The 25966-nt window shown below is 39.9% G+C and overlaps 1 protein-coding gene across 1 annotated transcript in view; it reads right to left on the minus strand.

The window, feature by feature from the left end:
• Positions 1-3731: 3731 nt before the first annotated feature.
• LOC310704368 (uncharacterized protein) overlaps positions 3732-25966 on the minus strand; it is a 30244-nt gene continuing 8009 nt past the window's right edge. Inside the window, exons 4-5 of the mRNA XM_083497728.1 lie at positions 23541-23627; positions 3732-3833 (exon numbers count right to left, since the gene is read on the minus strand). Of these exons, the coding sequence (XP_083353854.1) occupies positions 3772-3833; positions 23541-23627 (149 nt within the window). The 3' untranslated portion in view covers positions 3732-3771. The remainder of the gene's footprint in view (positions 3834-23540; positions 23628-25966) is intronic.

Consider the following 25966-nt stretch of genomic DNA (forward strand, 5'->3'; position numbering starts at 1 on the left):
TGTGAAATTCCTGATGACGGAAATGTCCCAAACCTCTTGAGGCTGTTATTATTTTATTTACTTTTTGAGGTGATTGTTACTATTTTTTCCCAGTGTGCAGAAGAAACACTTTATATAGAGAGTGTTCTAAAAAGCTACCAATTTGTGGAAGAAGCAGGAAGGAGAGTTGTGTGTATTGGGGGGGGGGGGTTCCCTTGTCTTTCATTTCGGCCTTGTGTGGCAGAGGTAGCAAACATGGTACCCTTCTCCCTTGTTGTTGGAACTCCCACCAGTCCCAACCTGAATGGCGGGTGATCAAGAATGATAGAACTTGCAATCCAGAAACCGTTGGAGGGCACCATGTTGGGTATCCCTGTTGTATGACACAGAACTTAGCAGTGCAGTCCTTTTCATGCCTACTCCAAAGTAATTCCAGCTGAGTTCAGGTAAATTCCAAAAAAAGATACTTTTGATATGATCTGGTCTCTGTTTTCCTCTTTTATTGAGGAAGAACAGGGTATTTTAATGCCACCATCATCACAGAAGTGTCTGTGGAGGGGATATATTGATTGAAAATATATTGTGTTGTAACTGTATTGTAACTTTTGAATAAATGGGTTTGTTTGTTTGTTTGTTTGTTTGTTTGTTTGTTTGTTTTTAAAGTAAATTGCAGCCTTAAAATGTAAAACTGTCTGTCTCTACTGCGTAAGTCTCACTGGGTTCAATGAAACTTACTCCCTTAAATAGTAACGCTGCACCCATTTACCTGGGTGTGAGGCCTATTGAACTCAACTGGGCCTTCTCAGTGGCTCCTTCCAGTCTTAGAAAACCCTTCCTAGACAAATTAGGCTGGCTTCCTCCTTGTTGTATTTCTACCAGCAGGTAGAAACTTTCCTGTTCCTAAAGGCTTTTGGGAACCGTTTTGTTTTTAAGGGCTGGTGCTATGATGCTTTTATTGTAATGTATTGTAATGATCTATATCCTATATGTTTCAATAGAATATATATATATATATATATATATATATATATATATATATATATAATATTAATGATTAATTGATTTTTTTAAAAAAAATACTGCTTTCCCTCCTATGTTTTAGCTGTTTCTATTTGAGCTATAAGGCACCTTGAGACCGTGTCAGGGGAAAAAGGTGAGTTATACGGTAAATAATATAAATATAATCATAATTGAACTAAAATGCATATATAGAGGATTGCTGTATAAATCTATGATGACTTTTCTTAAGAGCCCCTCAAGTATTGAGAAACCCCATTTTGCTTCCAAACTGATAAGGGTCTTAACCATCTGAGTTTGCTAACGGAGTAACTGATAATGATTTCCTATTTTCCCAAATGCTTTGCTTTATGTCTATGTGGGAGCATCACTCTTGGTAATTTCCATAATCGGGCACTTTTTCCATGAGTGCAGGTCTCTTCCTGCATATACAGCAGCTTCTTTGATTTGTGTCCATTAGCCTTGTGGCCCATTAGTTTTCATTGCTTTCCTACCCATCAGCAAACAAGTGTAGATTACCTCATTACTGTTCAGACTTTATCTATATCTGCAATTAATGTTCCTAAAAATAATTACGATTGTTGAGCTTAAGTTCTCATTAAAACAAATGGCAAAATCAGGGAATCAAAGAAGATGGCGTAAAATTGTGATAGATTGCTGGTGACAGCAACACGTTATGTCTTTGTTAATACTCGGTGTCTATAAGACTATATTTTAGTTGCATCAACGTGTTTACTGACAGAGCCTCATAATCTAACCTTGCACACCTCATTGTAGAGCTGGAGCTTCTGAATGTCTGGTTCGCCCTAATAAAGAAAATTGCAAAAAGATATTAAATTGGATGGAGGAGCAAAACCTAGCCAGAAGAGAAATACTTCAAAGAGACTGTGAGAGATTAGAAACACTGTCGGGGAATGCCCAAGAAATTCAACTTCAAAGAAATAAACTGGAATATGAAATGTATGAGGGAGGAAAGTGTTCGAAGTTGCTTGGGCAAGTGGTAAGATTGGTAGGAATGATTGAATAGCAAATTAGGGTTTGATTTTTCAGAAATGCCTGGCACTTGCAGGCCTTATGACTTCTAGAAAAAGGCAATTAGACATCAGTTTCCTAAAGGTGCTCATGGCGTGAAAGAAGGGACGTTTTTATGAGGTTCTCTCACAGCAGTCATGAATTCACTTAATGCACTGGAGCCTGTTTAGACTCTAGATTTAAAGAAGGGAAACAGAAAGGTGCATGCAACGGTCTTTGAGGGCACACAAGTGTGTATATATGCAAAAACGACAGCAAACAAACAAAGCAATCACTGAGGTAGGATGATTCTTTTTAACTAAGCATTTTGGAAATGAACATATGGCACCAACAGAAATACTGAATGGCTGATAATCTGACACCTTGCAGCTCTTTGCTATCCTGAAGTTGTGCTAAACACTAAACATGGAAAGGGGGCAGAAGTTCTTTTTATCTTGCACAAATTAGAGGGTTATTGTTTGAAGTGGGAAAGATCTTAGACTCATGGAGCCTCCCTGTGCATTGTAGAATCCTGGGGAAACCTTCTGAAGAGGGCTTCTGGCACACATGACTCATGTCTGCACAAGAGAGAACATGCGTGCATAAAACTGAATATTCCTTTTACGCTGCAGTACCATTGTATTATGCATTTATGGTTTTTTGATCAATGTACTGCCATGTCATGCTAAATTTTAAACAGCAGGAAAGAACTGTTTGCCAGGATACCACCCCAAATTTCATCACATCAGCGGCTGTGGCATGATCATGAAAACTGCGGGAAAATTACAATGCAAAGCTGCCATGATTTTCTAAGTTAACAGGGATGCAAATGGATTTTTTTATTTTTTATTTTTTGAAACAATACAAAAATAAGTGCAAAACGTCTGCTAGATTTGACTTAATTTCCAGAGGTAGCTTTTATTCCACATGAAATGTGGAATTGAATAGGTAAGGAAGTCTGAATAAAGTGCTGCCTGAATGCAGCTCATGTCCCATGAAGAGATTTGCTCTTCTCTGAAACTACAAGCCCTAGTTTTACTGCACAAGTTCTCTCTCTGTGTGTGTGTGTGTGTGTGTTTGTGTGTGTTTCTCATCTCATAGAGAACTGTCTGGTCTAGGACCCATACAGTTCAGAATGTTGTTTATGTTCTTCTAACACTGCCTCTGAATGGATCCAGTAAATCTTCCCAGATGACAGGGAATGCAGCCATAGTGACATCACTAATTTTTAAAATGACATTTTCTGTTGAAATAAATAAAGGAAGTTTTCTGATTTTCTGGTTAGTTCTATTTTATTTTTACTTTTATTGTATCATTTTAATCACACTGGTACACTGCTTAGAGACAAAGGATAAAGTGGTCTCTAAATGGTTGAACAACAAAAAAAGCAAAAATAAATAATCCTAGCCATAATAAATAATCCTAGCCATCACTAAGTGAGCTGAAGAAAATCTAGCCATGATATTCAAGTGAAACTATGGTTATTCTGTATTGCTGATCCCTCCCAAAGGGTAGCTGCTGTTGAGTTGTCAGTATAGTGCTCGGTTGGTGTTTCCGTGTGCTGCGCTGGTGCTGGCTCACCAGAGCAGCTTCGTCACGCTGGCCATGTGACCCGGAAGTGTCTCCGGACAGCGCTGGCCCCCGGCCTCTAGAGTGAGATGGGCGCACAACCCTAGAGTTGGACACGACTGGCCTGTACGGGCAGGGGTACCTTTACCTTTCATAGTGCTCGGTCACTGGATGGTCAAAGAATGTATTGTTTGGTCAGGCTAATAGGATTCTGAACCCTTGAATTTCTTCTGCTGCATTGTCCTCATGCTGTATACCTAGGAGTAAGGAGAAGACAAGGCACATAAGAGCATAAGAACAGCCCCTGCTGGATCAGACTAATGGCCCATCTAGTCCAGCGTCCTGTTCTCACAGAAACTAGCTAGATGTCCATGGAGAGCCTCAAACCATTTTAAAGTTAGCGTATGCCTAGCTGTCCTATTTGAAAATATGGTACTTTCTAAAAGAAATAAAGAAGAGATACCCCTTTCATCTCCTGAGTCATTTTTTCCTTTCTAAGATGAATGGAACATATGTCCTTAAAAGAAAACTCCTCATAATTTTATATGGTGAATTTTCAGCAGACTTTAATAAGAAATTACATCCATGGAGTCAAATAAGGTTATTATTTTTAAACAGGAAGGAATTACATTTAGTATCTTCAGCAATGTAAGTTTTAAGAAATGATGTCTCTATAGATACATTTTAAATTAATCTCAGGGATAAAAATATATGGGTTTATATCTTGGTAAGATGAGTGTGCTTTTTAAAGGGATGTTATAATGCATGAAGAGCTTCTCTTCCTTGATGAAGGACAGATGTTTCCATATCCTCGCATAGAACAATATTTCACTTCTGTTATCCAGGCTCCAGAAGACTTGATCTTTCTCCCTCCTTCCAGAGTGATTAGTGACGAACCCATATTTGCCATCTGCAAGGCACTAGTAATGAGTCCTCTTCATGTGTAGGGGTAGTGCACGGAGAATAGAGCAGGGCTGTGCCTCTATAATGCAGTATTTCTATAATACTTTTTGAAAGAACCAAGTTATATTGTGTTAAACAAATATGTATTTCTGAGCTGCTACAATTCATTTTAATGAAGCTTTCTTCTTTGGTAATGAGCTTAGCATATCCTCTTCCATCTCTCCATGCCAAATTGTCTAAAGGCAACTTTAATTTCTGTAAATATAAAAGCTTGTCTTCAGTAAAAAAAAAAAAAAGTCTTTTCTTTGTTGTTTTCTTGCACAGAAAGTAATTCTCTGGAACCATGAATGCTTGAGGTGAAATTTTAATTCTCTTCTTCAAGTGAGAGAGAGAAATATGGGAACCATTGTAGCTATGGGGTAATCATTGCTAAAACCAAAAGGAATGGGAAACAAACAGAGGAACAAAGTGATCAAAATGATCAAAATGGAGCAAAGTCTACACAAAGCAAGAAAAACTTTGTACTGCAGTAAACTTAAAGCCCTCCAGTCTTCTAATCCACACCACATCTTTGAGAGATGTTGGGGTTTTTGTTTTTTTTTAAGTCACCTTCTTTATTCTCTTCCACTCATCGTTTCATTCTCCAGGGCATGCACAAACGTTTAATTGGTTTTAAAACCCTTGGGAGGAGTATTTTGTCATTCAGTTTCCCTGGACGCAAATCAGCTAACTACCAGTATTTTGTGTTCTTTCAGATAATTTATCTTTGTTTTCATTGTGACTTAGACTGTCATGGATCATCCACTTTTGATAGCTCTGAACTTCCTATTTTTCTATCACTTGTCTTTGCATAGGAGATGTGTGGCAATGTAATTATAAATTATCAACAAAGTTCATTGGGTTGAAGCAATTTTTTTACCCTTAACAGTCAACGTTTGCGGGACTTCTACATTTTTGTCACAGGTCACATCCCTTTTAACATCTGGAAGAAAATCCACATTTCCTACTTGTATCAGATTTCGCCAGCATAGATAGAAATGATAGGAATTGCTATACCTGATGATCTTGTGAATGGTACAGAGCCTCTGTCAGCAGCCAAGATGGCTGTATTAGCCATCTTCTTGCCTAAATGTAGACTATTGCATTTATCTTTGTTGAAAATCATATTGTTAGCTTTGGTCAATTCCCCATAATATCAAGGCGATTTTAAATCTTTTTAAAAATCTTCTAAAGTATTAGCTATCCTACCCATTTTGATGTCATCCGCACACTTGATGACCTTCACTGACATCATTTATAAAGATGTTGAACAACACCTGCCCTAGGACAAAAACCTGTGACACCCTGCTCTTGCTGATGGAGAGTCATCAACCAGCTACAAATCCACATTATAATCCCACCCACATTTCATTTGAAAGAAAGGAACTCACAGAAGTGATGAGGTGTACAATGTGCACTATTGCTCTATTCCTCCCCATCCCTGCAAGCTTCAGCCCTCTCATTCCTGAATTGAATGGTCTGAAAGATGATTCTTTGCCTAAATGAACCTAGAACCTTCCCTGTGACCAAGAACCACATGCAATCAGGGTTTCTGATCACCTAGACACTACTAAGCAGGTTCACCTGAATGCACAAGGAATTCCCCTTCAGAGCTACTTAAGACCTTCCCTATAAGCTGGGAAGGTCGGGCTGGGGGAAGTGAGGATGTGAGCATTGGAGACAGGAGTGGACACTCACATCCTCCATATGTTGCTTTGACCTGGTTAAAATAACATTTGAAGAGCTTCCATCTCTTCCAGATGCAAGGAAGAAACTTCAGGATAAAGTTATCACCTTCATGCCCTAGTTACAAACTGAAGTTTTGTTTTGTTTTTAAAAGCTGATTTTGTATTTCTGCCTGTTTCCTTATTTGTAGCAGATCTCCAGCAGATAGAATCAGATCGGAGAAATGTAAGTAGCAAATAATCACACATTATGCTTCCCACATTTTATTGGAAATGGGAACTTGATATTGTTAACTTACAAGCTGTTGTGCCGACATCTGATTGCATATTTATAGGGCCATGAAACCAAACATGACAAGATTTACTTTTATTGTTTGCTTTGCACATCCAAGCATTTAAACTTACCAAAGGGATCTAGTGCCATGCTGTTTACATTACCAACATGTGTTGCTAAATAAAAGATTATTGACACAGCCAATAGGTTTCCTTACTGATGCCATGTATCTTTTGTTTATGATTGGAAGGCCTGCATCCCTGGCATGTGCTGAGCCTTATTTGTCTTCCTGGGATTAGTATACCAATAATAAAGGAAGATTTTATAGCCATAACAGCTGTTAACTTCTTCTTTTTAGTCTGTCACAAAAATTGTGTAAAGGATTTCTATAGGCACAATTTATTTAAATTTTTGATACTGAATGAAATGGAAGGTTGCCATTTCTGACTTTCCAAGCTGCTTTATTTAAGCACTTTTGTTTTCCTCCTAGCTTTTGGGACTTGCTCACCTATGAACCTGGTGCTTTCAAAAAGAAGGATTGCTCTATGCATGTCTCACCCATCCTGCCAATGGATTCTGGTAGGTCAAAGGTCAAGGTGCAGAGCCTGACAAGTCAGGAGGTAGAGCGACACGCCTACCTCCTCCACCCATCCCTTATCTGTGATCCATCAGAAAGTACAAGCACTGATAGATTTCATAGCAAAAACAAGGAGATAAGAAATATTAGCATATGTGAAGGCATGGTTTTTACAGCCCGTGTTATATTCTGTCATGGAGGTAAAAATTGAGCTTGTCTGCACTATACATTTAAAGCAGTATCATAATACTTTAAACAGACATGGCTTTCTCCCAAGATTCCTGCTGGTTAAGGGTGCTGAGACTTGTTATGAGACCCACAGTTATCTGTGAAGAGAGACTGAGAATTATGATGATGATGGTGATGATGATTTTTAAACTACTATGAAAATTGTAGCTCTGGGAGGGGAATAGGGGTCACCTGACAACTCTCAGCATCCTTAACAAACTACAGCTCTCAGGATTCTTGGGGGGAAGCCCTTTCAGAAGAGTCATCGTGTGGACTATCAGGGCTTCTTTCTTCTATGGTGATCACTCGTAGCTGAGTAAGATTGTGTCTTCCATTAATGGGCTTAACAGAGAGTTCATAACAGAGAGTTTTCCTGCTTGGCAGGGGGTTGTACTCGATGGCTCTTGTGGTCTCTTCCAACTCTATGATTCTATGATTCTATGATAAGTGATTGTGGAGGCCAATTCTGGATCCACACATCCTTCCACAGTGGGGACATAGGTTTCCAGGTGGGAGTTGATCACGGTGAGGCTTTGCCAAACATGCCTTACTCTTAGCGCATTTCTCTTTTTGTCCCTGAGTTTGTGCTTCTTCAAAGTCCATGAAAACCTTTGGTAAAGTCTGTTCTCCAGTTGGAGTGCTCACAGGCTAGCGTTTCCCAGTTATCAGTACTTACGTTACATTTTTTTTTTAGATTTGCCTTGAGAGGGGCTTTAAACTTCTTTGTTGTCCACCGGTATATCGCTTTCCATTCTTGAGTTGGGAATAGAGTAGTTGCTTTGGAAGATGATAATCAGGCATCCAAACAGCATGACGAGTCCCACAAAGTTGATGTTGAAGAATCATTGCTTCAACACTGGTGATCTTTACTTCTTCCAGTACCCTGGAAGTTTGCCTGTCTTCCCAAGTGATGTGTAAAATTTTCCGGAGACAGCATTGATGGAATCTTTTGAGGAGTTGGAGATGGTGTTTATAAGTGGTCCATATTTCACAAGCGTACAATAAAGTTGGTAGTACAAGAGCTTTGTAAACAAGCATTTTGGTTTCCCTGCAAATGATCCAGCAAGTGAGAGTGCTGCTACTACATGTTACAGTGGGAAAACTACCTGAAAGATGTATAAAAAGGAAAAGGTGAAGAAACAAGCCTTTACCACTTTGCAGCAGAAGCTCCCAAACCCAGTCACCCCTAATATTGCAATTTCCCCCTTTCCCTGAAGCCATAATTCTCTTTTTCATGACCTAAGAATGGGGCCCGGGACATTTCTGACTCAGCACTAATTTTAGTATTTTGTGTAGGATTTCTTTTTGCTTTTTGTAAATGTAATTATACTGAACTTTGCCTATGCAATCAATTCATACAAGCTAAGCATCACTCACATTCTGTTCACTGCCTGTAATGTAGGAATGATAGTAACCTACATCACACTTATTATTCTGGAGGGGCAGACACAATGAGGAGTGGAAAGCACTGCAATGCAGATAGAAAATGTACCATATAAATGATCAATAGTAGTAGCCAAATAGTTTTCTAAATAGTATTAGCAAACCATAATGGTAAATAGCCGATGAGCACAGAAAATGGCTAAAAGTAATGTCTGCACAGTGATAAATCCTATTAAAACTAGCGAGACTAGATTTGAGTCTCCCAGAGAGAGAAATTTGTCATGCACAGTCTGAAACCAGTTCCTTTTGTTATGAGTCATTCATCATCTGCTAAGTCAATGATGTTTATTGGTCCTCATCAAGAGCTCTCAAAATACTGCAGAAGCTTCATTGGCTTATACAGAAATGAAGTGAGCAGTCCCTTATACAATGCTCACCACTGAAAGAAAAGAGAAGTGGAAAATGTGTTTTTAAAAATTGTATTTTAGGCTACAATTCTAAATACATTACCTGGAGTAAATTACCTAAATTATCTGGAGTAAATTTCACTGAATTAAGTGGGGTTGATTTCCATATAGGATTACTACACCAAGGAGTTTTCAGAAAGAAATCTCAAATTTCTTGTGGAATAAATCTATAGAAGAGCTATAACTTGTATTGCTTAAGCACCCTCTCCCCTTTATTTTTGAAGAGCAAATAAAAATAGTTCAGGTTTGTGCCAAAGCCGAAAGTCAAGCTTCCCAGAGTTTGCTGGACTCTAATGATGACTAATTTAGGTAGTTATCTCACTTGTGCTCAAAGCAGCCATGTTTTATCAAGAAAGGGTCAACTTGAATTGGCAATTTTCGGTTTCATCTATCAATGTCATGTGTCTTAACCAGAGTTGAATGACATTTTAGCTGGGCTCATTCATCTGTGCAGTAAAGTCAGGTGTGTGAACTCTGTTGCTATGTCTTCTATTAAAAATATAGGATAATTAAATAGAGGAATTGAATTCCACATTACAGTCCATTTTACATCTCTTGCAAGCCTGTCCTTTTCCAATACAATCCCCTACCATTCTCAAAATTCTTCACGTAAATGTATTTACCGTATTTTTCGCCCTATAGGATGCAATTTTTCCCCTCCAAAAATGAAGGGGAAATGTGTGCGCGTCCTATGGGGCGAATACAGGCTTTCGCTGAAGCCTGGAGAGCGAGAGGGGTCGGTGCCCACTGACCCCTCTCGCTCTCCAGGCTTCAGGAAGCTCTGCGCAACCCTCCAGAGCCCGGCGCCAAGCCGCGCCGGGCTCCGGAGGGTTGCGCAGAGCTGCCTGCATTCCAAAGCCTCGGGCGCACTGAAGAGCGCCCCCGGGCTTCGCACAGCTGTCCGCAAGCCTGGGGAGACTGGCGCGGCTCCCTAGGCTTGCAGATAGCAGGCTGTTCTGGGGGCTGGGGTCGGGGGAAGCTCAGGCTTCCCCCGCGCCAGCCCCGTGCCTGGAGGGGGGAAATATTTTTTTTCCTTTATTCCCCCCCCAAAAAACTAGGTGCGTCCTTTACGGCGGTGCGTCCTATGGGGCGAAAAATATGGTATGTGAAAGAATGTTTCTATCATGCTTGATCATAAAATAACAAGTGATCCACTGAATTAAAAGCAAACTATAGTCAGACCTGACTGAAAGTAGTTGACATACATCAGTTTCCAGACAACTATATCCTGCCTCTAGTATCCAGCTTGCTAGAGGGAACTGTTTTTTAACTGTTTTTTTAAAAAATATATATCCAAAATACAACAAATAGTAGAATTCTGTGTAGAGTACAGTGGTACCTCGGGTTACATACGCTTCAGGTTACAGACTCCGCTAACCCAGAAATAATGCTTCAAAGAACTTTGCTTCAGGATGAGAACAGAAATTGTGCTCCGGCAGCGTGGCAGCAGCAGGAGGCCCCATTAGCTAAAGTGGTGCTTCAGGTTAAGAACAGTTTCAGGTTAAGTACGGACCTCCGGAACGAATTAAGTACTTAACCCGAGGTACCACCGTACAATCTTATTTTTGTACAAGCACAATAAAGAGTTACAGTTAAAACTTGCTGAAGTGTTTACTTGTATCCTCAAGCAACCATAACTTTAGCTTCCATTTTGTATCACACCCTCACAAAATTAAACATGGAAGAGTTGATGTCGTATCATCTGTCTATTCCAATTTTCATATCATGGGGAGGGCATCCAAACTGTCTCAAAGTACTCGTGCTACACAGTGACCCTATTGTGTTAAACATTGCAACAGAGCCATTTCCCAAAATAGATGCAGCCAGCCTCTTCTGTGGTCTTCCAATGGCAAGCTACTGCTATGGGAGTAGCTGCAAAGTGAAGTATCACAAAGATCTCTGTGGACTATTTTTATATTTCCCATGCAGACAATATTTAAATAGACACAAGGTGATAATGGTCAGTAGAAGCCAAACAATACACTCTTGGAAGTTTGAAATGACAGCAGTGTTCAAGTCCAGCATTCTGGAGCCAACCTTGTAAGGTTTCATTTGTGTAACTGTCATTCCTGCTGTTATAATCGTGGTCCATAGTTCCTTTTTGCTTGCTTGCTTGCTTTGTAAATTTACTAGGTCTTCTGAGGGCTAGTATTAGCGTAATTAGAGACTATGCTGCGGTAATCTTGATTGTATTAAAAATGTTATGAAGACGCATCCCCTCTGGTGGGAACAAGTTCTTACAGTTCTTTATGTAAGAAAATAAAAGAACAACTCAGGAGGAAATAGACAGGAAAGCAATGGTGCTCAATTTAAACAAAACCTTAAGTACCGGTAACTTCTAGGATATCTAGGTAGGTAGATAGATAGAGGGTAGGACACCCTGAAAAGTACATTAATTGGACCAATGGTTATCTCCTAGAAGTTACCGGTACTTAAGCTGTGATCACATAGGTGGAGTTTGCGTAGGTTGTGGTCCCACTGTATGTCATACTGCATCAGTCTGGGTAAGAAGAGTGATGATACCGAAGGAGATAATACACAACTTTTTGCCCTATATTCCATCTCTAAGATAATTTTGAAGTTACAGGAAAAACAAGGCATTGTTGTAGCGGGTGATGTGTAAACTTGTTGAGCTCATGCACTACAATGAATATATGTTGGCTAATGAAATGTTATGGTGATAGTACGGCAAATTTATGATAGTTTCAATTTAATTATAATTTTACATTAATATCTGTGTGGTGTATTTAGGCTCCCTTGAGTGTTTTGCAGCATTTTCTTTTTCTTAAGAAGCAATTCTATTATGCTAATGCCATCTAATCCAGATGAATAGGGCCTTGTCTGTGATTGGAAGCTAATTATATAACATTATATCACACTTAAGAAAATCAAATATATTTCCCCCTTAACAGTGCTTGGTATAAAACCATTAATAAAGTATTTTAAATCTTTTTTTTTTTTTGAAGTAGAGAGTTTCATAGCATTTTTTTTTATTTAAAAAATTGGAGCCATGTAATTATGTTATGCTTCTAATCCTGATTAATGAGTGTTTTATGTGCCACTTGAGGGCTAGCTTTGCCATAAAAACATGGTCCCTGATCCAGTTGATCAAGCAGAGGTAGCCAATATGGCACTGTCTAGATTTGTTGGGCAGGACTACAAGTCCCATCATTCTCTATCATTGACCATGCTGGCTGGAGCTGGTGGGAGTTGCAGTCCAAAACATCCAAAACATCTCTGCTTGATTAGCTACCCATCAGCTATACATATGGGTGCTCCGTATAGAAACTGATGGCCCCGGATGTCAATATGCTGTGCATCCCTGTTCATACATATATACCACCGGCTTCATCAAAATTGGTTCACAGTAAAAGAAGCCAACAATAAAATTGGCAACTAAAAAAGCCAAAGCAACAGCACCAAAATGCCTGGGTGTACTGTGATTTAGTCCAAGAAACTCATTGTTCCAATCATATTAATTGTCTCTAGTCTCTTGATTCAAGAAATCTCCGTGTTCCTCTGGAAAAATGTGCAAAGCAAAAACATAAGCAAACAAGGCATAAAGTGTAGTTGATATTTGTTGTTACATACCGGTATGTATATTACATCAAAAAGATGTTCTCTTGTGGGCTTTTAGTGTTGCAGGTCCAGTCCTATAGAATTAGTTAGCAACTTACATCCACAAAGACCCTAATATTTTCATAGTTAGATGTCCATTAAAGACATTTTTAGGTAAGGATGATTACACTTTCCTTGAAGTGTTACCCGGCCATTTTATGTAATAATTGTATGCACTGTATGCACAAGTTTTATTGTCTTGATCTAACTGGGTTTCTAACCTTTTGTACTTTATATTTCATCATACTTCATTGTCAACCTTTTGTTGTGAAGTAGTTTAGAAATCTTCATATAAAATAAAATGCCCCTCTCTTTCTTCCTGGTCTTCAACCTAATTAACACATCCTAGCAGTTTGTAATCTGGCTACCTATCATGCCTCTTACCTAAAGAATAACAACATAGGCTGTTATTTATGAGTAAGAGAAAGCTCTTTCTTTAGCCATGGCTAAAGAAAGGCTCAGCAGCAGGCTTAGCATTAGAGGTCAAGAATTCAGGAACCAAGCAAGAAGTTCAGAACTGGACAGAAATGTCCCAACAATTTCCATGCCCTTCCAGTTAAAGTTTTAAAGGGGTGGCACGGTAAACTTATTAGTGAGACTCTCTCACTTTGTTGCATTTTTATTTGGTCATGTGGGTCTGTACCAGTCTACAAAGGTGGTGCCTGGCCATCAGTGACAAGGCTGTGCCCTCCCCTGCTGCCTCCTACTCGTCCTTCCCAGCAGCTGGTCAAGGTCCTTCCCAAACCTCAGTGAGGCTCTACACTCTATAGAAGAGGCAGGGAGGAGAACTGGTGATCTTACTCCCCCTTCCATAATAACTGAAGTCAACCCCAGTTCCCACAATGCACACCCCTTCTCCTTCATACTCCGCCTCTGTCTGAGCCAACCAATTCATGTATGATCCCAATGAGGCTGTGGATCATGTGACATTACCCATGATACTTGCAGAGGGAAGACGCACAGCTAAAGCACTGCCACCAGCAATGCACCCATTAGCACTGGGAAGAGAAGGCTCTTTTGTGGCTGACAGAGGACACTGATGTAATGTATCATCGTGTTCTTGTATGTTATCTGTAGGCCACTTCTGCTCCTGCCACCTCCCCATTCCTCAAAGCTCAGAAATGTACCTTGTGGCAGGACAAACGCTGATGACATGGATTCCCAGGAACCTAGTAGAGAATCTTTGTCTCAGAGGGTCTTCTCCTGGATGAAAACGATGCTTGTCATGTCAGTGTCTTGGGGGGAACTCTAGGTTTTGTAATCCTTGTCCCATTCCCTGGTGAGAAAAGATGCTCTGACTGCACCCTTAACTAGACTTCCTTTTCTCTTTGTTTACCTACATTTGCCCGAAGGTCAGTTTCTGAATCAAGGAACAAAGTAAGTTGGAAGTGGATGCAGCAGCTCACAGCATCACAATCCACTGTTTTCCAAAGCAGTTAACTCATATTCTTTCTTGCTTCTTTTTTATGAACCCATGATTAAGTTCAAGGTGTCTAGACAATTCAGAGGCCAATTTGTAAAGTTGTCACTCACACAGCAACAACTTTAGCCAAGAAGTAGTGCCTCAGGTTTTTGACATTATCCTATGGATGGTTTCAGTTTCAGTTGTAAAGCCATCCCTAGAGTAGTTTCATGTGGAAGCTTTCAGCAGGGGTGGGGTGGGGAATATAGAGAAACCTCCCATTGTTTTAAATGTTACACATAGCCTTTCAAAAATCCAATTGCCTAACTGACAGTTGGTTTCTGATTCAGTTGAATTCCACACCAATTCATAAGTCAATTACCCCTGCACAAAATACAATCAAACATGTGAAATAACTTGCAGTTATTTTTATTTTTAGTTACCACCGAGGTTAGTGCTAACTAAATGGGCAAGTAAAGGAAATCTAAGGCAAACACTTGCAAAGAATATATATATATATATATATATATATATATATATATATATATATATATATATGCAGGTTTTGGTGTCCTCGGGTGTCTTCCCGTGTAAAAGTTGGGGTGTCTAACGTCGCCTAGACACCCCAACTTTTACACGGGAAGACACCCGAGGACACCAAAACCTGCATTCCTGTACCCGTGAAAATCTACGAAAGCATATATATATATATATATATATATATATATGGGAAGTTGTTAAACCATTAATGGTCTTCAAAGAATAAAATGTGTGGACTTTTATTTTGTTGTTATGCACATTTTATAGGCTGTTAAAGGAAGTGTAAAGCAGAACAAATAAAGGTGATAGCTACTGCAATACAGAACTGATACAGAATTTGGCTGGTTTCTTGTTGAGCACATCTAGGGGATATTAACTCGAGATTTTGTTGTTATATATTCACATTAACCAAACACTTCTATTTTTAAAATTTAAAACAGTGATGCATTGTAATAAACAGCTTCTCTAGTACTAATGGGTAGCTTAATTTCTGATATGCACATTACTCTGGAAAGTTTGGACTGGGTACCAGATCATATCAGAATCTGCAACAATAAATTTCTCAAGCATCCCTTTGAGTCATACAGAGGATGATTCTAATAATAGTTACCGGTATGTACAGATAATGTTACTGGCTTTTTTGTTGTCTAAAAGTCTAATAGCACACAATAGCAATATAATCTATGTGAATCGTTAACTTTTAGTTATTTGCAATATCTTCCTTTGGAACTGAGACATCTCAGTACAAACCTTGGCATCTAGATCTTCCTAAGGAACATAGTAAGAAGAAAAAGTATAAATACCTACGTTTGACCTGTATTTTATTCCATGACTGCAACACAATATTCTAGTGATAGCTCCATTGTCTCTGTACCTCAGACATGAGAGTTTGAGGCCCATTGAACAATATTGAGCTTTCCAATGTAACATAATTACAGGAGCACCTGGACTAAATAGTTTTGTCTTGATCCACTGTGAAAATGTGCGGTGTTCAACAGCCCTGAAAATTTCTCATTTCTTACCTGTGGAGAGGTGCTTTGGCGCTTGCATGTCGGGACACTGATACAAGACACATCTGCAGGCGGCTATTCTGTCAGTAGATTGGGTTGCATATTGGTGCTACAGCTATTTTTAATTTGACTCTGTTTGTGCTTTCTGGAACACAGCCAGCAAGTGGGTGGGGAGGTGGGTGTTCAGCGTTCAAAATTCAGAGCATAACAACAAGAACTCTGAATGCTTAAAAGTAAAACTGCTAAGGATGAGTTTCATACCCTCCAGCATTTCTCCAATGAAACCAGGGACATCCCATTCCATAATGATAATTTTACTATTTATACCCCATACATCTTACTGGGTTGCCCCAGCCACTCTGGGCAGCTTCCAACATATAGAAAAACACAATAAAACATTAAACATTAAAAAAAATTCCCTATACAGGATTGCTTTCAGATAGCTCGGGGGTCAGATAACTCCATACATGCCAACATTTCTCCAATGAAAATAGGGACATCCGAAGAAAATGTGGGACATTCCGGGATCAAATAAGAAATTGGGGTGTCTTCTCTAAATCAGGGACATTCCTGGAAAATAGGGACACTTGGAAAGTCTGCACAGACATGTATCACTAGAGATCCCAGGGGAGATGTGGGTTGTGGCTTACTTAAAGTTCCTGAGGAGGATGAGGAGGAGCAGAAGAAGAACTCTTATTGTGTGAGCAGAAATCTGTCCTGATGGCATTGGGTTTCACCCTAAAAGTCAAATAATTTGGTGGCAAGTTATTGTTACCTATTAGGCAAAAATGCTACCTGAAGAAATCTGGTTTATATGTGGATTCAAAGCTCATTCTCTCAGTTTTTATGCTGGAATCCAGAAAACTACCTCCTCAACCAAGTGGTGGTCTGTACTTTTCCCACAATCAATCCAGATTTTCCAGATCCATGAGTAATCTGATAATAGAAACCAACATAAAATTGCATGTTTCTCAACAATACAGTGGTACCTCGAGTTAAGTACTTAATTCATTCCGGAGGTCCGTACTTAACCTGAAACTGTTCTTAACCTGAAGCACCACTTTAGCTAATGGGGCCTCCCGCTGCTGCCGCGCCATTGATAAATCACATTTAGCTGAGGCTGTGGGCTGGAGAAGTTACATGGATGGTGGCATTTGCTGCCTGGTTTCTGTCTGATATTATATTCCTTTTCCCCCAGGCCTTTGGCTAATTAAACTATCTATGGTCTTTTAAACTGTGTGTCTGGGGGTGTTGTTTTTGTTAGTTACTGTGTTATGTATATTTATATTGTAAACTGCCCTGTGATCCTCAGATGAAGGGTGATATAGAAATTTATTAAATAATACATCATAATAATAATACTAGTGTTATTTTAATAGTGATCACTTTTTATAAGCGGCCTTGAGAACCTCTTGGGGCTATAAAGTGAGATATAAGAATTCTACATAAACAAATGGAAAGAGAATTATCCATCAAATTAATAATACCCAGAGAGGTGAGATTTGAAACAGAGTTTGTAGGTAGATACACAATGCTACTATGAATTTTGTAATTAATACCCCTTTTTAATTAAAAAACCCCCTCAAATCATACTAAATGCAAGTCATTTTATGATGCCTGCTCCCCACTCCCATGCACTCGACTGTTAAATTTTAGCTTTAGACTGAGATTTATATCCTCTTTTTGAGAACAGCTGAAATTATAGGATGATGGTTTAAAAATATGAGCAATCATTTAATTCCCATTTTCTCTGCATCCATTTGGAACATCAGGTGAAAAAAAATGAACATCAATTTTAAACCCCTGAGTAGCAAGCATCTTGACACGCTAGTCCAAATGGATGCAGAAAAAGCAAGTATGAGCCATCCAATTTGTCTTACTTTTTGCCTTTGAGAGATAAATGGAAATGTCAGCGGAAGCATCTTCCCAGATTTGTAACTTATTAACCCATCCTTTCATGTAAAGCCAGGCCAAATTTTAATAACAATATACTCTGTACTACCATATTTCTTTCCCAAAGGGAACAGATTCTAAATAACAGCTAGGATGCATATTAGTGTTCAAATTATCCTACTGTCCCTCTTCACAATTTTACAAGAACCAAGTTTGATTAATGTGCTTCACGCACTTTTTATGTTCAAGTTGTCGTTATTTACTTGTTGTTGCTTAATAAACTATAAATAAGACAAATACTGTAAGTTAGCTGGTCTCATTCATGGATGCAATAAAATGGTTATAATCAATGAGAACTAAAATCAGCTTTGTATGTTATGAATCTACCAGTGGATCAAATGCTTATGGTTTCAATATTGACCCTGCCAGAGCATCAGCCTGCCTCTGCATTCACAGCCCTGCCCCTCATGCTGTCCAGGGTGGAAGGGGTATGGTAGGATTTCTTTTCTATGCTAATGCCCGGTTGGGAGAACAAACAGACCTACATGGGACGCCCACTGCAAACACTTTGAAATATATGACCTTTTCAGCTATAGGACTATCGCCCTTCAAATAAAGGTCAGTCCACTAGTAGGCCTTTAAAAACTGTCCATTGTAAAGTAGGACACATAATCCCATATCTGTCAGGGGCTGGACTGAGGAAGAATGGTGGGGGCTGCCCCCTTCTCCCGAACCTTTCCGGGGACAGGAGAGCATAGATTTAGAACAGTGGTTTGCAGAAGGTCATAGTTCAGAGGATGCAGAGGGGGAAAGCTGGGAAATATTGGAAGAGGAACAGCAGGAAGGAGAAACACCGGGGAAGAGACAGCTGACAGACTCAGTGTCTTTGGAAAGCATTCCTGACCCCTCTTCCCCCAAGACTTGGCTGGCATTGAGGGTGGTAGAACCGAAAGCTCAGATTAGCCGACGTAGGGGTGACGTAGAATAGTAGAGACTTTACTTGAAGCAACACAATTTCTAGAGAGAGACCGCATTCCTTTGTCTCTCGCTGTGATTACTGAATTGGTAATAACTCTTCTTTTTATAGTAGATAGGTAGCCGTGTTGGTCTGCCATAGTCAAAATAAAAAAAATTCCTTCCAGTAGCACCTTAAAGACCAACTAAGTTAGTTCTTGGTATGAGCTTTCGTGTGCATGCACACTTCTTCAGATACAGTGTATACACATTTTATAGTTGTGCTTAGGACTTAAAGTAATGCATTTAGCACACAGGTTTTCTCAGTGTATACACAGTGTATACACTTCTTCAGATCCCAGCTTCTTCAGTGTGTATCTGAAGAAGTGTGCATGCACACGAAAGCTCATACCAAGAACTAACTTAGTTGGTCTTTAAGGTGCTACTGGAAGGAATTTTTTTTATTCTTCTTTTTATCTGCTTCTTTGCTGCCACCAGGGGAGGGATCTGATTCCCCGAAGCCTGACAATATCTGATAATATTTTTTCTTACGAAATATGAAGATGCTTGTCTACAAGACCCATTATCCCCAGCAGGAAAAGATTCCCAAGGTCCAGTAACATGTCTGATGGACTCCTCTTCTGATGAAAAATATTCTCTGAGCATTGCAGCCCACTGGCAATATTGGGCCCCATAATCCCTGGTGGGAAAAGATGCTCAGCATATCATTTCTCACCACTGCCAAACCCTTTCTTTTCTTGCTACACACTTCTCTTTCCCTAGGTGAGCATAAGGCTATCAAATATACTAACCATGACAGCTATGCTGTGCACCTACACCTGGAGGCAGTAATGCTTCCTAAATGCCAGTTTCTGGAAACTTCAGGAGAGGTGAATGCTGTTAAAGCTCAGGCCCTGCTTGTAAACTTCGCACAGGCATCTGATTAGCCACTGTCCAGTGCACCGGATGCTGCAGTGGATGGACCACTGTCCTGATTCAGCAGGCTCTTCTTGTGTTCTTAAGTGAGCTCTTCCTGCCATGGGCAAACTCAGGGATAGTATGTACAGAGCTGATATGTGCCCTTCAAGCACTGATGTTGAAAGCCCAGAAAACCGACTCAGAAGAACTTTAACTCTGAAGGGCAGCAAATAACTTGGGGGGGGGGGCGTGAGAGAGAACATTTTGGTGCTTGCCCAACTCTACTAAGCAGGTCTTGTTGGCCATTAAGCCTGTGCACCCTGCCTTGTCCTCCTCCTTTGAATGAATGAAAACAAATAAATAACCTTTCCTCCGATGTGGTAGTTTTATATAAAGGGGCTTGGTTGTTGGTGTTGTTGCTTTTCTGGGGAACCAATTCAGTTGTATTTGCTCCCACATCCAGGCTGAGATGGTATGATGCTGCCCTCACAAATACTAGGCATATCCCATGTGTCTTTTTCAAACTGTAGTACTAGCTACAGAAAACACATTTTATAGTTGTGCTTAGGACTTAAAGTAATGCATTTATCACACAGGTTTTCTCAAGTTCCGAAAACTGTGTGGCAAGAAAAACACACTGGTGGTATATATTAAGAAGTTCATTCTCCTTGACCAAACCCCAGATTGGTTGCTTCATGTAGAAGAATAGACTTATAGATGTTAAAGACAGGGTTTAATGACAAAATGTGTTAAATTATAGGGTTTCCTTTTATTTGCTAGTTTACAGGGAAAGCTGTATTATCCTACCCCGCCCACACTATTGTGAGAGTTACTAGATTAAGTGTTTCCATGGCAGTAACTGATACAGCTTTGGTATGAAGTAAGGCTATGGAACTTTCTCACTTTCTCCTGCTCTTATTTTTTATTTTAAGAAAAAACTTCAGAAGGTACTTTCCGGTAATGGGGCCACTGACACACAGTGAGCCCTCCAGCCCTCCAGCAGGCACACAAAGACTGCTGTTCTAGTAGCTGGTAGACAGAAGCGTTCAGCCTCTAACAGTGGAGGTGAAGCATAGCCATTACAGTTAATAGCCACTGATAGGTCTCTACCTCCATGAATGTGTGTAATCCTCTATTAAAGCCATCCAGGTTGGTACACATCACTTGAGCTAACTCCTGCAAATATTTCCATCTCTAAATGTTTTAGAGACATTTGTGAAGCACACACACATGCCTATGTAGGAGTGGCTAACCTGTGACCCAACCCCTCTCAGCTCCAGCCAATGTGGTCAATGGTCTGGGGTGATGGGAAGATCCCACCCAACAATATTTGAAGGACCACAAGTGAGCCATTCTTGCTTTAGGCTCTGGTTCCCAGCCAGATTGTTGGGGTATAAATTGTCATGATTATGATTTACACAAGCCTCAACTGAGTAAGAAATTGTGGGAGGCAACAACAGAGGCACAGAAAATGGTAACAGCGGTAGCCTTCCACCATCCCAATCAGATCTGAGCACAAACAATCCAAAACTAGCTGTGGGGCAAGTTTTGTAAATATATGTAAAGAAACTGTATAGCATAAAGATACAACAGTCTCCACTGTGCCTCGATTCCAAAGGAAACATGAAGCCTGAGAAGGCATCTGGACCTCTGGAAACTCACACCATTCAAAGATTGAGGTGGTATGTAACAATGCAGTATTTACCATGTTGCCTGGATGGTGGCTGCCATCTCACCAATTCTCAACTGTTTGAAGACCGATTTGTAATGTGCTATATAAAGGGATGTGATAAACATAAACATTCTGATTGCACTGTTGGCACAGATTTACCCTTTCTGCAAGTTCCCCATTTATGCACCATATATTTACTGCCGCGAGATCAGATGTGTTCATTGTATGCCTAACCACTAATGACTAGCTGTAAAAGAGCAATTGTACTTTGTAGCAGAAAGAAACCTCAAATTTCTTTCATAGGCTGCTGCTTTTGAAAAGTATGTGGTGTAGTAAGCAAACTTCTTGGAGAAGAAACTAGTGCCATTTACACAAGATCTCCTCCTCAATTAATAGGATTAACTGCCTTCTCCTGGCTCCATACCCACAGTCACACTTTACTCCATACTAACATGAAGTAAAGTTTGTAGTGAAAATGGTGCTACAGTGGTACCTCGGGTTACATACGCTTCAGGTTACAGATGCTTCAGGTTACAGACTCCGCTAACCCAGAAATATTACCTCAGGTTAAGAACTTTGCTTCGGGATGAGAACAGAAATTGTGCGGTGGCAGCAGCGGGAGGCCCCATTAGCTAAAGTGGTGCTTCAGGTTAAGAACAGTTTCAGGTTAAGAATTGACCTCTGGAACGAATTAAGTACGTAACCAGAGGTACCACTGTATAATTTTTCAGCTGTGTTTTTTTTTAAAGCCACTTGAGTCTCACAATAGGAATGGTCTGGTTGTCCACCCTCCGCAATATCTCTGTATATACTTGCCACCCTGCTACCGTAGGAGTGCAGAACCTTGTTGAAGGTGCACCATTATGTGGGGGGGGGAATGTCATCCCTATGAATCAGGATTATTTACTTAGAGGATTTATAGCCAATTTTTCTCAGAGAAAGAAAAAGTATCATATAATAAATAGAGCAATTAAGGGGTTTATGAGGTTTCTTGGAATGTCTTCATGCCTTTCAACTGGTCGTTTGTTGAATCTTTTTTCTTTATGTAACTCCACTAACCATTTAATTTGCTGGGTCTGCACCAGATTTGGCCAAATTGCAAACTGGACCAGCTAATTTGGAGGTGATCTGGGCTTTGATTGCATTACTTATGGATGGCTCCAAGACAACTGAAGGAAATGGATGAAATGCAGCTTTCCTCAAGTATTACCTCCTTAGAGTAGTCCGCATAGCATCAAAAACATTGTTCTAGTGGCTGGTTGAGATGCTAGGTAGTAACAGGGCAGCTCTGAAACAAGATGGACTTAGCTTCCTGTTATTGTCAATGGGCGCATAATGAGGAGGCAGTGGGACAATCCCCATGTTTCAAGACCTTGTGATATTCTAACTGCTGTTACTCATCAACAGCTGCCCAGCAGAATCCACTACCCCATCAACCCCAAATGTGCAACCAAACACAAGCTCAGCAGCAATAGGTGGGGAAGTAATGTACTAATAGCACACTTCTTTCCATATGATCCTCCTGTCCTGTACTTTCCTGTGTTACAATACTGTAGTTGCAGGGGAGTAGCAACTAAGCTGATTCTATAATATCAGACTTCTTGTGCAATTGCCTGGGGCAAAGCAGTTGCTTTCTGCTCTGTGGTTTCTCCAACATTGCTTCTAGAAAGATCAATAAGTTCTGCTCCCATGACTGGGCTCCCTTGGATGTTTACATAACACATAAGCTATGGGATTCCCAAAGGACTGGAAAAGAGCCTAGTAATCAATCCTGATTGAGAACATGACAAGGTGACTGAAGTCTGTTAATGAGTAAATAAATGAGTAACTAATTGGCGTCAAGGAGAACTTTAAGGATTTACCATCAGGTGGCCCAGCACCTTTGATTGACGTTATGTGTGAAATGTTAAAAAACAGGGAAACACCCCCCTCCACTTGGCAATTACAAAGAGTACTGGGCTATGAAATGTATTTGTCACTGCATGGGAAATTATTCCTTTTGTGTACTCAATTGCAAAATGCATGGTAAAATGTTGAGCCTGAGGCAGTGGAAGGTGAGAGCATGGACACAATAGGATTGTAGCACCTGCAGTTCCCAACTCTAAAGTGTCCATAGCTCAGGGCATTTTTACTTCCATGCCATTCTTCCAATGGCTTGGAAAAAATCCTGAAGAACTTTTGACTGAATATTCCCTAATATCTACAATCAGTTGGCCTCTGAGAAGCAGATACAGCCATTCATTTGAACAGAGTTTGTTTTGTTTGTTTGTTTGTTTGTTTACTTCTTATTGATAAGCTATTAAAAAAAAATGCAATTATTCATCAACACATCAACAACTGACATAAAGGGAAAGTGGAGAGAAAGGAGTAAATACAATGAACCGGTACATCAAATTCTTACCAATTGAGTTCACAGAATTATCATCTCCCAAGGATGCAACCTCCTTTCTGGCTTTTCGTTTAGCCCTCTTGGTGTGCAAGTGCCAATCTCCATGGTGACAGTTTGAGTGAAACAGGTGACAATCAGTATTTGGATACAGATCAAAATTACAAAGGCATGCGATGATCTATTTTTGGTCTGGAGTGCTTTATTAAGGGTCTGGAACTGACTGCTGTTCTAAAAATACTTTTCCAAGAGGAAGTAATTGAGGGCAGACTGCAAGGAGAAACTGGGATGTTATTTGAGGACATAAACACTACCATCTTGTGCATCTCTTTGGGGAATGAATCCATAAACATGCCATACGAATTGTGCTAAGCATGTTTATACTTGGATGAAAGTCCCATTGAAATGAATGAAATTTGTTTCTGAGTTCAAACTGAAGTGCAAACTGAAGTGTTATGCATTCATATTTAGGAGTGAGTGCTATGGAACTCTGTTAACTAGGCAGCCATAGGACTGAGCTGAAAATGTTGGTTTTTTTAAAAAAAAAATCATGCAAGAATATCTATTTGCTTTAACTGCTTTAAAATTAATGTGTTTAATGTAGCATGCAACCCAGGAAACAGCCCAATTTAATTCAAATCATAGCACCTAGACCTGTGACAATTTAATTTAAATTTCATGGAGTGAAATTTCTGTGTTCCTATGAACAAATGCAGCCTCAAAGATGTGCATTCCCACTCTGCCGATAAGAAATATATAGCAAACTTTTTTTTTATTCCTCTTTGATATCTATTCCAAAAAAAAAATTAAGGTTTTAACATGACTAAGTTGGATTGGTAGGACATCATTGCCTAGACATAGAGAATTTAACCTCACACCACCCATCCTCCAAATGCAAGCATCTCTCTTCCAAAAGCAACCATAGGTTCAAGGCAAAGAGAATGAAAATGGACTCTTTTCAGCATGTCTGATGATTGTCAGTTGCTAACACGTACTTGCCAAAGGGAAGGTGAACGAGCGGCAGCATTACATCTGCTTAAATTGATGAGAGAGGAAAATAGTCCTTTTTAAATTAGGGATCCTAATTGCTTAATGTACTGAAAAACCAAGGCTTTTTAGCTTTTTGCACTCAGGTTTAATAGTATCATTCGCGTTTGTTTCTATTTTTGTGTGTTGTTACTAAGTAGATCTAAAATATCTTTCCATCTCTAAGTACTATCATTCATGCTAAAAGGCATACTTGGAGGGAAGTAACTTCATTTTTTACACTATATACATGTTCAAACATACTTCATTAAAAAAAACCTAGGTTGCAGTCTTCAAACTGAGTCTTAGTTTGGCCTTTGGATAAATTTGAAAAATGATACCTTGCAGTTTTTGAACTGTGGAGCAACAATATGCAATGATACTGGAGTGCTCCTCCCACATTTTTTTATTTGCTTTGCCCCACCAGATGAACCACTTCTGATAGTGCCATATTAATGGGAAATATTACCATATTGAACAATAAGGTGTTCTATACTGGGGGTGGCTAAGAACCTCTGCCTCAAAAGCCAACTGTTGGCCAACTCTCTTGGAACCACATGCCAGTAGTGGGTGTGGCCAACCCACAGGGACAAACACCCCCCACCTTCTCAGCATATCTGCGTAGATCCACTGAGGAAGGGGGTGATCAATCTAATGACTGGGAAAGGGGATATTTGCATTTCTTCTGGGCACTTGGCAGGGCAGAGTGTCCTTTCTTCCTAACCCAGTTGTTGTTGTTGCTGCTGCTGCTGCTGCTATCGATTTATTTATTTATCTATACCCACACTTTTTTCCCTGACAGGGACTCAAGGTGATTTCCAGATAAAAATAAGAACAGCTAAAACATAGCTGGGGTCTATAAAAAGCAGTTCAACATCGATAGAATTAAAACTGTCATTCTATTTGTATATTTATAAACTGCATGGCACGAGCCCTTTCATTAAATGCAGTCTGTTCTCAAAAGCCTGATGGAACAGAAGGACAACAAGGAGGGAGCCAGTGTAATTTCTCTAGAAAGGGAATTTCAAAGTCTGGGACCAGCCACAGAGAGGGCCCTGTCTTTAGTCCTTACTGAGCGTGCTTGTGGGGGTGGCAGGACTGAGAGAAGGACCTCCCCCAAATATACCAAAACCTGGGCAGGCTTGTACAGTTGTTCAGATAGCTTGGACCTCAGCCGTGTGGGCTTTCTAGGTCATAACCAACATTTTGAATTGTGCCCAGGTAATTGTATGCTCTATGTCTGCTTTATGTTTTTCCTTTTGCTGTCACCAGCATCAGTGAGGCCTTGGAGGCAGCAGGAAAAAAATTACTTGAGAGGGGCCAGATCAGGTCGCCAACCATGTATTACCTCTCCCTGAACTATATATTAATTATAAAGAGCTATCTATCTTATCCTGCCTCACCTGTCTAGAAGA

The sequence above is a fragment of the Podarcis liolepis genome (genome assembly GCF_965112155.1).
Source record: "Podarcis liolepis genome assembly, chromosome: 3".
NCBI lineage: Eukaryota > Metazoa > Chordata > Lepidosauria > Squamata > Lacertidae > Podarcis > Podarcis liolepis.